At 32.8% G+C, this 13,703-nt stretch overlaps 2 protein-coding genes across 4 annotated transcripts; both read left to right on the top strand.

Moving 5' to 3' along the window:
* Positions 1-278: 278 nt before the first annotated feature.
* LOC120776547 (phospholipid scramblase 2-like) lies at positions 279-2,197 on the top strand. The gene is made up of 4 exons (XM_040107295.1): positions 279-642; positions 719-1,209; positions 1,582-1,740; positions 1,805-2,197. The coding sequence occupies exons 1-4, from the start codon at positions 558-560 to the stop codon at positions 1,826-1,828; spliced, it is 759 nt and encodes a 252-aa protein (XP_039963229.1). The 5' UTR covers positions 279-557; the 3' UTR covers positions 1,829-2,197.
* Positions 2,198-2,357: 160 nt separating this feature from the next.
* Positions 2,358-11,917, top strand: LOC120776542 (phospholipid scramblase 1-like). 3 transcript variants are annotated; one of them, XM_040107282.1, is made up of 6 exons: positions 2,358-2,493; positions 2,561-2,793; positions 4,585-4,924; positions 10,685-11,166; positions 11,244-11,387; positions 11,816-11,917. In XM_040107282.1, the coding sequence occupies exons 2-6, from the start codon at positions 2,659-2,661 to the stop codon at positions 11,849-11,851; spliced, it is 1,137 nt and encodes a 378-aa protein (XP_039963216.1). In that variant the 5' UTR covers positions 2,358-2,493; positions 2,561-2,658; the 3' UTR covers positions 11,852-11,917. The 3 variants fall into 3 exon arrangements, with proteins under 3 accessions (XP_039963216.1, XP_039963214.1, XP_039963217.1); XM_040107280.1 differs by having other exon boundaries at positions 2,359-2,493; positions 11,229-11,387; XM_040107283.1 differs by lacking the exons at positions 2,358-2,493; positions 2,561-2,793; positions 4,585-4,924 and adding an exon at positions 6,815-6,915 and having other exon boundaries at positions 11,229-11,387.
* Positions 11,918-13,703: the final 1,786 nt, after the last annotated feature.

The raw sequence follows: 13,703 nt of genomic DNA, 5'->3' as shown, positions 1-13,703 counted from the left end.
GCAAAAAACACAAGGTTGTATTATTTGTCATGATGTACATTAACTTATTAAACCACTTTTTATATTTATTTCATTTAATAATAAAACTAATGTATATATAATTATCATTAGTTATAAACTTTAGGTTGTAATTAATTTTTAAATTGTGCAAAAACAACTTATTATAGTTAAAAGTTTTTTAACAAAATTAAAAATAAGTTCCCTTTTCAGTACACCCTTTCGTATTTAACTAATGTTTTTATCAAGAGTTTCTATCATTCTTCCTGCCTATTGGATTGTTGTTGTGGTTTAATTTTCCCTTTTTTGTTTAAGGAGTGTCTGTTACGCATTTTTATTTAGTTATTTTAATTTGAACGAATTGTTTCGAATTTGATAAAAACAATAACGAAAACCGTTAATAAAGTGCAATTTAAATTGGCATAAAACTGAACTTATAACTTCTATAAGAAGAATTTTGAAAACTCCTAGAACCTTGCGAATGCTGAACACCCAAGAAAATTAATATTTAAAGCGCATACGATTACTTCATCCACAAAAAAATATAATCAACGTCCAGAATGCAAAAAAATCGGGACTATGAAGGGGTGCCTCAAGATGCTCCACCAATTGTGAGACAACCACGAGCCACTATGTCACCAGCAGGTAATTTTTTTCATAACTAAGTACGGAATTTTATTGAAGTAGGTCTTCTAACAATTTATTAATTCCTTACCAATAGAAGCTTGGATGAGCATTCCTATTGGCATACCTAACTGTCCAACTGGTCTAGAGTATCTAACAGCCGTGGACCAGTTGCTTATAAAGCAACAAGTGGATTTGGTTGAAGTATTCTTTGGCTGTGAAATGAAAAACAAATCAAAAATAAAAAATTCTGCTGGCGAAAATGTCTATTTGGCTGTGGAAGATACACATTGTTTGACTAGAAATTTGTGCGGTTCTTGCCGGCCTTTCGATATTCAAATTCTTGACAACTTTCAGAATGAAGTGCTGCATATATATAGACCACTACGTTGCGAATCCTGTTGCTTTCCATGTTGTTTGCAAACATTAGAAGTATCTTCGCCGCCCGGAACGGTTATTGGCAGTGTGGAACAAGAATGGTCACTATTACGTCCATTATACTTGATTAAAAATGCTTATGGTGAAAATGTTTTGCGTGTGCGTGGGCCGCGCTGCACTTTCAAATGCTGTGCAAATGTGGAATTTGATGTAAGTAATTTAAACTTCCTAAGCAATCTAAAAATAAATACATATGTATGTCAATATATAAAAAAAAAAAATCATCACAAAAATCTATCTGGATCAGCGCATAATGTTTATTTTTTACCCAGAACAGAATAAAATATTTATATATATTAATGATCATTTCAAAGAGCTGAGCCGAACCATGTCCGTCTATCTGTAAATACGCTACTTTGCACCTCAGGTTTTAAGATATTGATTTTATACACGTCGTTTTCTTCACAAATAGCTGTTCATTTGTCAGAACCACCGATTTCGAACCTCTGTATTATAAGTTCCCATGCAAACTGAATCAACAAACGCATGTCCAAGTTAACGTTTTTATTTCTTTATTTTTAGATTTTTGCTATGAATGGAGATAAGATTGGAAAAATTTCAAAGCAGTGGACAGGTATTAACAAGGAAATGTTTACTGATGCTGATTATTTTGGAGTGAAATTTCCAATCGAGTTAGATGTGCGAATGAAGGCAGTTATTTTGGCCGCAACTTTTCTCATTGTACTTTAAATCTGCTATAATTCTTATTGATTATTGGTTTTAATGCTATGTTTTTATTTTACAGGACATGGTGCATTTTGAATATTAAGAAATTGCTAAAAATGATAATTTGAGCTTAGCCAGTACAGCATATATTGCTTCAACATAAAGGACTTATACAAAATACGTATACTCAACGCGCACATTAACATTATTTCTTCCATAAAGCGTTCACTTTTTATGCTTTTCTTCATCTTAATGCTAACGAAGTACTTACAAACTCACCTGCTCACAAATAAGACACCGAGAAAAGCCTTTTTTACACTATTTGAGAATATATATTTTTTAATATTATATTTACAATTACAATCTAAATAATAAGGTTAATGCTATATTTATATTGCAAATATTTTAAATATTGATAATGATGCTACTTATGCAATCACTTGACAAATGATAATAAAGTTGCAATAAATCAGAAGTTCTATATGTTTTTGTTTTTACTTAACACTGGAGAAAAAAAATTTAATTCTCGTAAAAGCAGTTAAACATTCGTCATATAAACTTTTCATGAAATACGGAATATTGCCTGGACTGTGAATACCCATTGGCGGTATTAGTTATTTCGGCTGGCAACACTATTAAAAGTAAAATACTTCTCCATCTAGCAAGTGTTTTTTGCTTGCATTGGAAATAAATATTATCCTAATTGTAGAAGAATTTATTATTTATTGTGCAGTGAAATAACATTTACTTAAGCTGGAAGCTAGTATCGTTAGTAGTTTGAAAAATTTTTTGCTTACATATCAAAACGATGACGAAATAACCAATACCATTTTAGGTACATAAATTGTTTGTGTCTCATTAAAAAGTGGGAAAGTTTGCCAGAGAAAGCCCAATTGACAAAAATTTGCTTATTGTCAGTTGTTTCAACGCACAATGTCAATGCCAATGAGTAATATAAATAAGGGCGGATATGTACCACCGGGATTTGGAGCTGGATATCCACCAGGAGGAAATGGTCCTAACATGCCTCAAGCGGAAGGGTATCAACCGTCAGCACCGGGAGCATATGTAAGTAACATACTAGCATAATTTCACACATAAGGGGGCGTATGTATATATGTATGTATATGGCTTATTAGTTATACCTTAATTTTTGATACAGACTTTTAAATATAATAATTTACTATTCATATTAATTGGCATTGGGCTTGGTAGTTATTTTGGTACTAAACTTGAGTCAGCTTCAATAGAAATAATGCAATTCTGTGAAAAGGCAATATATACAGTCTTGTTAGAAAAAATAACAAAATTCTAGGCTATTCATGACATAAAACCGCATATTAGGAAAATAATAAAAATTATTTTACAAACGCAGTCCTGCTCTTATAATGAAGTACTATATTGTTTGTGCGGCTATTAAGCTTTTAGACAAAGTCAAATTTTGCAAGTAATGAAGTGAGATTCAGAATTTTGTAGTAAAATAACACAAAAACTTGATTTGCGAGGCTGTTATGAAATAGCGTAATGTTTTGTGAAGCGACGCAAATCAGAAAATATTATTCTTCTCTAAAAGATGAGTGGTGCTATCTTCTTAATTTTGCATTCAATCGAAAACTTATGGAAAGTAAGTCGAATTACCCGAAAACGTTATGACATACAATGATATAAAATAGATTTTATGCGAAGTCGCGAGCAATCAGCCGTTCAAAATTCAGCCCTTGTGTAAAAAACTTTTTTATTTGACAAGATACCTTCACGAGCATATTGTTCCGGACGGCTAAAGTAGACTGCCGTCATTCAAACTGGCCTATCACAATCAAGATAAAGATCTTTTTTATACCCTTATATACCATTAGAAATGTATTAATACTTCATATTTATATTTTATTAATCTTAAAGTAAATTCCACTATATATAGACATGCTGTTTTTGAAAAGTATGTCATAAAATAATATTAAGCATTAAATGTGGCTTATATTACCAACATACATATATACGTTTATTATATTATATAGACATTTTCTCTATACTCCAGCTGAACATATATGTTATTTCTAAATAATAAATATATATGTATATGTTTGTAAGTCTAAAATATGTACAGTCAACGCTCACAAATTCTTCAGTAATTATAATTTCCAGGCAAAAGCAGAGGTAAGTACATATTTGTATGTTTAATTGAACATGATTATGTGATAAGTATTGCACTGCATTTTTGGCTTTTGTTTTCTGACTCTTATTAATAGTGAACAAAAGTACACAATTTAATAATTAAATAAAAATAATTTCATTGTAGTATTTTAAGTTGAGTTGATGTCACCAAGTACCGTGCACTTGTTCGGCTACATGGACTAAATATCCGAAAAAGTTTGCGTCAATCAGGTTATCTTGGTCAGCCGCGAATGGTCGCCGAAGAATGATAGGTTAGCACTGTAAAATGGGGGCTTACTCAATTTTTCTGCTTACACGTGTACAAATAATTTTCCAGAAATTAGACAAAGTGGTTTTAATTTGTGAACGTCAATTGTATTAGATTTACATAGAAATGTATGATTCCAAAATTATATAAAATTTTGAAAAAAAAATAACCACCCTAATGTACGGACATCTGATTACGTGGATATATGTATATTATACTACAGATAAGAACTAGTTTTAATAAAATAATAAAGTTTTTATCTTAAATGTTGCCAGTATTTGTTGTAAGATTTACGATTATAAATATTTTGATGAACGCCCCCGATTGTGAAATCATTATTTGTTTTGTTCTTTTACATAGAATCTCCACATTTATACATATAAGATTTATTAAGATTATTATATTAATAATTAATGTTGCTTTCTTTTTTATTTGATAAGGGTTTTGTGCCAGGACAGCCGCAAAGTGGTTATACGCCCGTACCTCAAATGCCTCCCTACGGTGAGGCTCCACCGAATTACGGTGGTCAACCATCCCCATATGGTGGACAACAGCCACCTTATGGTGGTCAACAACCACCTTATAGGGGACAACAGCCACCTTATGGTGGTCAACAACCGCCTTATGGCGGCTTGCCCCAACCACAACCGCAGTTCAATGGCGGTGGAGGCTTTCAACCAGGACCAGGGTATGGGCCACAAGGTCCAATAGTTACGCAACCAGGAATGCCCCCACCAGCGCAACCAATGGGGCCACCGGGACAACCAATGGGACCAGCAGGTGAGTACTTACATACCTATGTTTCACTAATAACAATTTGTTTGAAGCAATGATCACTTTTTCAAAAGTGGTTTTGGTACATATTTACATACTTTTTTATTTCAACTAAAAGTATGTTCCATATAAAATCACAACTTGTTGCATAACATTTAACTGTTCACTTAACTGTTATTTAACAGTTCTTATTATTATTATATTAAATAAATCTCACTAATCTCATAAGCTTTTAGACACTGTAAAAATATGTTGACGTCACTCATTTTATTTTTGTCTCATAGAACTAGTCAAGGCCTTTGCTGTGGTTGAAATATTGAAAGAACTGAATGATAATTTCAGAACAAAGAAACTTATCTATTAAAGGCTCTGAGCCCACTTGAGTGGACACATACCAGAATATCATTATTGTTCAACGATAACGCTATATTATCCGAACAAATTGTTCAGATGAGGTCACTATAGCATATACCATAGCTGCCCTACAAACTGTATGGCTTGTATGGAAAACTTTTTTGTTTTCGGAATTACTTAATAAGACCATAAATAACATCTGGCCTGGTTTTGAAAATATTCCATACATATGTACATATGTATTTATATGATCCAGGAAGGCAACACTAATTTCTCAGTTCTCATTTCACGCATATTCGAATAAAATAATCCAAATAAATATAACATCTCATTTCGTGTATAGCCTTATGTATACATACATATACATACATATGTAATTATGTTCTTGAAAAACATTTTACCATGTATTTTGGAACAACCGTAGAGATAGCTAGGGTACATTGGTCTATTGACAGTTACTATCTATGAATGTAGGTATAGACATTTAAAAGTACTATTCCAATTTTCTTAATATGTAATCAAATACTTGTATATGCATAACATATATTTAAGCATCGTTGACCATTAAAGTCATTATTGAAAGGCTCTCACTTGTTTCTTCTCGCGATAAGACTGGCTAAGAAATATGTGACAGTCTCGTCATGCACATAGTCAATGACCTGGTATTGTGTACATTAAATGAAGAGCCACAGTAAGACAAATCAATAAAGAAGCTGCATTTTTCATGCATATTTTGAGTTCGAATTGAGTATGTGTGTAAATTTGACAAAAAAAAAAACCAACCCGTATGCTAGTCAAGCCGAGCATCGACCTACTTTGCTAAGAAAAAACAAAGTATGCCTAAAATGCAATGACGGTACAAGTCCTTCCCGCCCCCACATTCCACATGTAGAACAATTACAATTTTTTACAATTGTTAAAATTAGTATTCAACCATCAGTTTTAGTAATTACAATTTAGCACGCCGTTCACCTTTCACCGTAACCTCCAGCCTTTCCGCACAAATAGCATACTCTATAAAATAATAAAGTCATATGTGTTATGTTTACGTTGCGCGTTGTAAATTCTGCCATATGAATACCTTCACATCTTATCACTAAGTTCTTTAATTGAGCAAATTAAGTGATAAACGCGCGCATAGCCGTCAGTAATAAGCGCCTGTGATGGTTGTTATGCCTTCGTCGGCTGAAAATTCGTCCACAGACATTTAGTGTGACGGCGGCGGTTCAGCTGGACAATACCATGCGTTAATATACCTTTATACTAATTAAAGAGTGTCAAAGCAAGTGTAGTCAACACAACAAACGCTAGTCAAGCATAATGTGCGAATCTCGAACGGTTAAAAATTTGTATGCTTCCACGGTTGAGTTGCATGGTCCAGCTGCAGCTTCTCAAAAAGTGCCTAACACTGGCAACTCGAACAGTAACGGTATCGTTGGCGTAGGTGCCAATGTGCTGCGTATCATTTGGCATAGTTTATATGAGAAATACGATTATCTGCGCAGACGCAGTGGACATTTAAAGGTTATTGTTGAGCGTGAGACAAACAAACCTTTGGCAAAAAAATTTCGCCGCTCGTTGCGTTTGAATAAATCAGCAAAACAGAAAGGATATGAATTTTTCCTAAGCGATGAGGATAAAAGGTGAGAGCAAGTGTATGAAAAAACATGAGATAAAAGTTAGTGAATCTAAATAAAGATCTGTGCACGTAACAAATGCACACACACATCAATAAACCCTGAACCTAAACCAAAGGATACTTACCTTCATTAATCTTCAGTTGCAAGTGTGCCACTCAAAACAATTATCTAAGGACTGCTTATCACTAAAACGCTTTTATGACGTTATAAATGAAGAACAAAGACATTTATCTTTCAAACGGTTGCATACTTATGTATGCATGTACATACATATGTCTACATACATATTTATGACTTTTAAAGGCATTAAAGTGACGTTTTCGTTCTACATACAAATATTGTTTGAATAATATTAATTTTTACCCGTTGCCCGCTATTCGTTAAATTTTTAAATTTCAAATGTTAAAATAATAAAACTGTATTGGGAGTGATCAATATATGTAGTATTTTCGTATTGAGTTATTACTCAAAAAACGCAATTTCATTGGTTGCATTTTATGAAAAATGTATTTTTGAATCATAAAAAAAAAATTTTTTATATAAGAGAAAACAGCTGATTTTGACAAATTCTAATTTTTTTCACAAATTGTTGTTTTTGTGCTATCGACACAACTTTAAATAATTGAATCTTAGACTAAAGATATAAGAAACATTACCCGAAATGTTTTGACATGAAAAGTTAAAGTTTGTCAAGTTTTCTTTGTGTCAAATTAAATGTATGCGCCAATTTGGTTTCTTTAACTATTTAATCGCTCTTGCTTCCCATCAATATTTAAACAATTAACAGTTGTAAGTCCACTAAGTATTTAATTTCTTTCTGGTTTATGTTGAACGGTTGCTTTTCAATTTATAATCGGTTATTGTAGTATTTTAAATAGTTCACCTGTCTTATCAAAACAATGATTTAGCATTAATTATATTTGTACAATTTCTTGATTGTTTTCTTCGAATGCGCTAGTCGATAAGATGGAATATCAGTGGATATGAAATGGTTTTTGACTATTTTTGTTAACCGAAAGAATATGTTTTGGTAGCCGCGATTTGCTTTTTAGATTACAGCCAGTCGTTTATTAATTTCAAACTCAAGGGAGAAGTTGTTGAGACTTTATCATTACAAGTGATCAAAAGACCAAATGGTAAAAAGTGAAAAAAAAATCATAGCTTGTTGAAAGTCATTGGAAAAGAAAGATAAATTAATTAAAATGAAAGGAAAAATATTTTACGGGTAATCTAAGTAAGTCAGAAAGACTAAGGGAAGGAGCATGGTTGAACCAGTCCTTCCGTTTTTGAGACATCGACCAAAAATTTTGCATACGTCCTTTTCTTACCAAGAAACAGCGCATTTGTCGGAACCGTTGTAATGTTTCCATCGAAAGATTTGATTTAATCAAAATGGTGTTCAGTTGGTTAACAGGTGAAATCAAACAAATATCTAAGAAGGAAAATAACCGTGGCATACATATGACGAAAGTTGAATACGAAACTAATTCAATTATTGTTGACTTTGAAATCTAACCAAGTTCTAGTACAATTGATCGTATGTGCCTACATAATATGTATTATGTATGTATATTATAGACACTCAAGTGATCGAGTGATGTTCTATTGTTGTCGCTTAATTGGCATACTTTTATTTTATTCAAATGGTAATGCTTTCATTTTTGTTTACATTGCGTACATATGTATGTACATACATACGTAAGAATAACAATGCACTCGTACTACTAAACTTATCAGACAACTACTACATTAAGTTAATTGTTTGATTTAATTTGATACGGAATTCGTAAATTTGTAGTTGTGTTTTAAAGAAAATTTTTCCTTGCTTTGAGAAACTTGATGAAGAACTGAAAAATTCGTCGGCAACAGGCTTGGAGCTAAGATCAAGACAACATGTTTTTTTTATCTATATTCTAAACTCCTATCCAGTAGCATAAGTTTTTAAAGTTTTCCTCATTGGCTTGACTCGTTCCGAAGTTGGATCTATCCTCCCCCATACTAACTGCATTCGATGTCAATATTCGCCATATAACCATTGACTCCAAAAGCTCACTTTCTTTGCCTTTGAAGATTGAGACCCATCTGTTCTGTAGTCCATAGCGAAATTCAATAGAAGACTTTCTTCAAACCATAAATCATAAATCTATAGCTTTAGTAGTTATGATATGTATTTTATTTTTAAATCAGTGGCTCATTCCGGTTCAAATTCCATCAGATGGTATTCTTTAGAAACCGAGCGAAATTGTAACCATGAATATATTTTCCAACTGAAAAGGAATGCCCAACCGTTACGCACACATCAGAAAGTTTGTTCCCTTCCAGGTCTCTTCGTTTTTCCTCGTCGCTCCCCCACCTATAAACTACTAGTTTGCGAAGTCTTCCTGTGTGAACGATGTTATATATGTACGTTCTCACCTATTCAGTCTCAGTTCCTATCATTTTGTCCACTGTTATAGTTCTGGTCTCTTTTCTGATGAGTTATAGTAATATATTGGGTAGTCGATAAAGTCTTATTTCGTATTCGTCGTATTTCTAATCAAACTTCAACTTATGTTTTTTTTTTTTTAATCGAATTTTCCAGAGCGGAAGCGAGCGAAGCATTGTTGTGCTACACGAACTGATACAGCATCGTTTCCGTAAACTTCACAAATTTCATTAGTGGCTTGCGTAGCATTCTTCCCTTTTTTATACAAAAATTTCGAAATATAACGAATTTCTTCATTATTTTCTGTTCAAAAATGGGAGGTGTAACTGTTTTTCAACTTCCCTGAATTTTATTTTGTTTGGTTAAATGAAGCTGAAAATCTCACCTTCCCAACACTATATGGTATGACACAATGTGATTGGTAGCACTGGAGATATACGACTGCAAAGACATACATATGTACATATATTTACAAAATACGAAAATCCTTTTTCGACTACCCAATATAAGGGAGAAGATGGGTAATATTGGTGGTTTGTGAAACGCAGCTATGCGTTTATGTATAAAACAATTTGCAAATAATTTTGCGATATTTTGTTGCGGATAATGCTTCCTCTTCCTTATTGGCGTAGACTCCGCTTATGCAGTTATAGCCGAGTTAGCAATAGCGCGCCAGTCGTTTCTTTTTTTTGCAATTTGGTGCAAATTGGAGATTCCAAGCGCAGCCAGTTCCTTCTCCACATGGTCTTTCCAACGGAGTGGAGGTCTTCCTCTGCTTCCCCTGGCCGGTACTGCGTCGAATACTTTCAGAGCTGAGCAAAAGCCTATTCGGACGGCATGACCTAGCCACCGTTGCCGCTGTCTCTTAATTCGCTGTACTATGTTAATGTCGTCTTATAACTCGTACAGCTCATTCTTCCATTGAATACGATATTCGCCGTTGCCAATGCACAAAGGACCAAAAATCTTCCGCAGAACCTTTCTCTAGAAAACTCGTAACGTCGACTCATCAGATATTGTGATCGTCCATGCCTCTGCACCATATAGCAGGACGGGCATAATGACTGACTTATAGAGTTTTGTCTCTGCTCGTCGAGAGAGGACTTTACTTCTTAATTGCCTACTCTGTCCGCAATAGCACCTGTTGGCAAGAGTTATTCTGCGCTGGATTTCGAGGCTGACATTGTTGTTGGTGTTAATATAATCAGATTTATTTGCATCGGCTCGACTATCCTTAAATGGATAGAGATCCTTTCTTGTCCGAATGTACGATTCCGTCCTTATTTGGCTGTCTTTTGATGAATATTCAGATCTCAAAAATAAATTCAACATTGTTTCTATTTTCAGGCGACTGGATGAGTATACCCGCCGGAATACCGAATTGTCCACGCGGCTTGGAGTACCTTACGATGGTCGACCAGCTTTTGGTTAAACAAAAATGCGAATTTTTTGAAACTTTCTCAGACTTCGAAACAAAAAATAAATTCTCCATAAAAAATGCGCTCGGCCAAAAAGTCTATTACGCTGTAGAGGACAGCGATTGCTGCACGCGTAATATGTGTGGCTCCGCACGTCCTTTTGATATGAAAGTTTTCGATAATTTCCGTAATGAAGTCATCCATATGTATCGCCCATTAGCCTGTTCGCAATGTTGTTTTCCCGGTTGCCTACAAACAATGGAAGTATCCGCACCGCCGGGCAATGTAATTGGCACCATCGAGCAAGAATGGTCCATCTGTTCGCCATCATTTCGCATAAAAAATCATATTGGCGATACCGTGTTACGCATCGAAGGACCCTTTTGCGTGTGCGGTATGGCAGAATTTAAGGTAAAAATTAAAATTTTCGATTTATTATTTATTCAATATACAAATTTTCATTAACATTATAGGTGGTTTCTTTAAAGGGTGAGCCTTTAGGGAAGATCTCAAAACAATGGTCTGGTTTCGTGCGCGAATTTTTCACCGATGCAGATATCTTTGGTATTACCTTTCCGATGGACTTGGATGTGCGCATGAAGGCTGTGCTTTTGGGTGCCACTTTCCTTATTGTAAGTATTCGTTTGCTTTTTGGTTGCAGCCGATTACTAGAGCATACCAATTTCATATTTGTGTATATACATACATAAGTATATATTATACTGAATAGCGTTATAGCGTTAAGTTTTATCGTTTGAAACTGTTAAATCGCGTGCGTCGAAGAATTTGAGAACTGAGGTAAAATAAAAAACCAATTAATTATTAGAAAGTATATAAACAGTAGTTGGCTAATAAATGTACGTGTGTATTTATTTATGTGTATATACCACTATATGAATAAATGTTACAACTATTAGTTGCTTGCAGACAGAGTATTCAGCTAGCATCCAATATGCATATTCCAAATATACAGTTTTATTATACATTCATAAATATAAATATTTTTCTCGAAATTTACTTCTTAATTATTAAAATAAAACATTTTGTTTACTTATTTCAGGATGCGATGTTCTTTGAAGAAGCAGGAAGTAATTAAGGCATGTTCTGAACGATACGACTTTAAAAAATAAAAAATGAAAAAGTTTATAACAATCAAACCATATCCATTTGGTGTTCTTTGATATTAAATTTGAAATTTATCTCAATAATATTTTATTCGAATGTAAAAAATACAAAGTTTTGGATATAATATGACGTACTAGTCACCTTTAAACCAAAGTAAAAAAAAAAAGTGAATTTAAAACTAAAATACTTTTAAACTACAGCGAACATATGAATTAAAAAAAAACGTTTTTGTTGTCAATTGAATTGCTTTCATCGCTTTTAAAGTGTGATATAATTATTTATATATGCATTTTATATAAATTGTTGTACTAAGTCCATATAATTCTTTAGTAAAAAGTTTAATGTATGTAAATTAATTTTTTATTTTCTTTATTGGTTTTTTTAAAAGTAACTTATAACTATAACTTATAACTCTCGCTTATAACCTATAACTCTCGCTTATAACTTATAACTCATAACTGCCCTATTTATCTCTTAATTTTAGTTCTTATAGTATTATAATGCTGATCATGCAAAAAGGATGGCTGTGGCATTTCTTGTTGCGTGATCACGTTCTTCTTGTAATTGTATTCCAATAGATTTTATGATGACTTTGTAAATTGGCTATTGTTGATTTTAATATTCTTTGTTTATGTTAATTCTATTTGTTATGATAGGCGGTTGGCTGGATCCTATGGATGAATGTGGTGTCGACTTACATCACATACATATGTGTCTACTAGAGATGAATGGGATAGGGGTTTATTTTAGTGGGTTTGGGTTGCATTAACTACCCCCCTTGTTAAAAAAAAGAATTTTGTGATAGATTCAAGCATATTGGCATTAGCTTCTTCAATTTTCCTTTTTTATATTTTTTAATTTTTTGCCGGATTTTGATAATTACATAAATCAAAGCAATAATTATTGCCAAAAATAAGAGTGCCCAAAGAGTTGGGTGAGATTTAATTTCTTCTTGGCCTATATTTAAAAGGTTTGTATTTTTAAATTTTAAATGAATAATATTAATTTTTACCCGTTGCCCGCTATTCGTTAAATTTTTAAATTTCAAATGTTAAAATAATAAAACTGTATTGGGAGTGATCAATATATGTAGTATTTTCGTATTGAGTTATTACTCAAAAAACGCAATTTCATTGGTTGCATTTTATGAAAAATGTATTTTTGAATCATAAAAAAAAAATTTTTTATATAAGAGAAAACAGCTGATTTTGACAAATTCTAATTTTTTTCACAAATTGTTGTTTTTGTGCTATCGACACAACTTTAAATAATTGAATCTTAGACTAAAGATATAAGAAACATTACCCGAAATGTTTTGACATGAAAAGTTAAAGTTTGTCAAGTTTTCTTTGTGTCAAATTAAATGTATGCGCCAATTTGGTTTCTTTAACTATTTAATCGCTCTTGCTTCCCATCAATATTTAAACAATTAACAGTTGTAAGTCCACTAAGTATTTAATTTCTTTCTGGTTTATGTTGAACGGTTGCTTTTCAATTTATAATCGGTTATTGTAGTATTTTAAATAGTTCACCTGTCTTATCAAAACAATGATTTAGCATTAATTATATTTGTACAATTTCTTGATTGTTTTCTTCGAATGCGCTAGTCGATAAGATGGAATATCAGTGGATATGAAATGGTTTTTGACTATTTTTGTTAACCGAAAGAATATGTTTTGGTAGCCGCGATTTGCTTTTTAGATTACAGCCAGTCGTTTATTAATTTCAAACTCAAGGGAGAAGTTGTTGAGACTTTATCATTACAAGTGATCAAAAGACCAAATGGTAAAAAGTGAAAAAAAAATCATAGCTTGTTGAAAGTC

Source organism: Bactrocera tryoni, chromosome 5 (genome assembly GCF_016617805.1).
Source record: "Bactrocera tryoni isolate S06 chromosome 5, CSIRO_BtryS06_freeze2, whole genome shotgun sequence".
In the NCBI taxonomy this organism is placed as follows: Eukaryota; Metazoa; Arthropoda; class Insecta; order Diptera; family Tephritidae; genus Bactrocera; species Bactrocera tryoni.
This window is presented reverse-complemented; position numbering and strand designations above follow the sequence as displayed.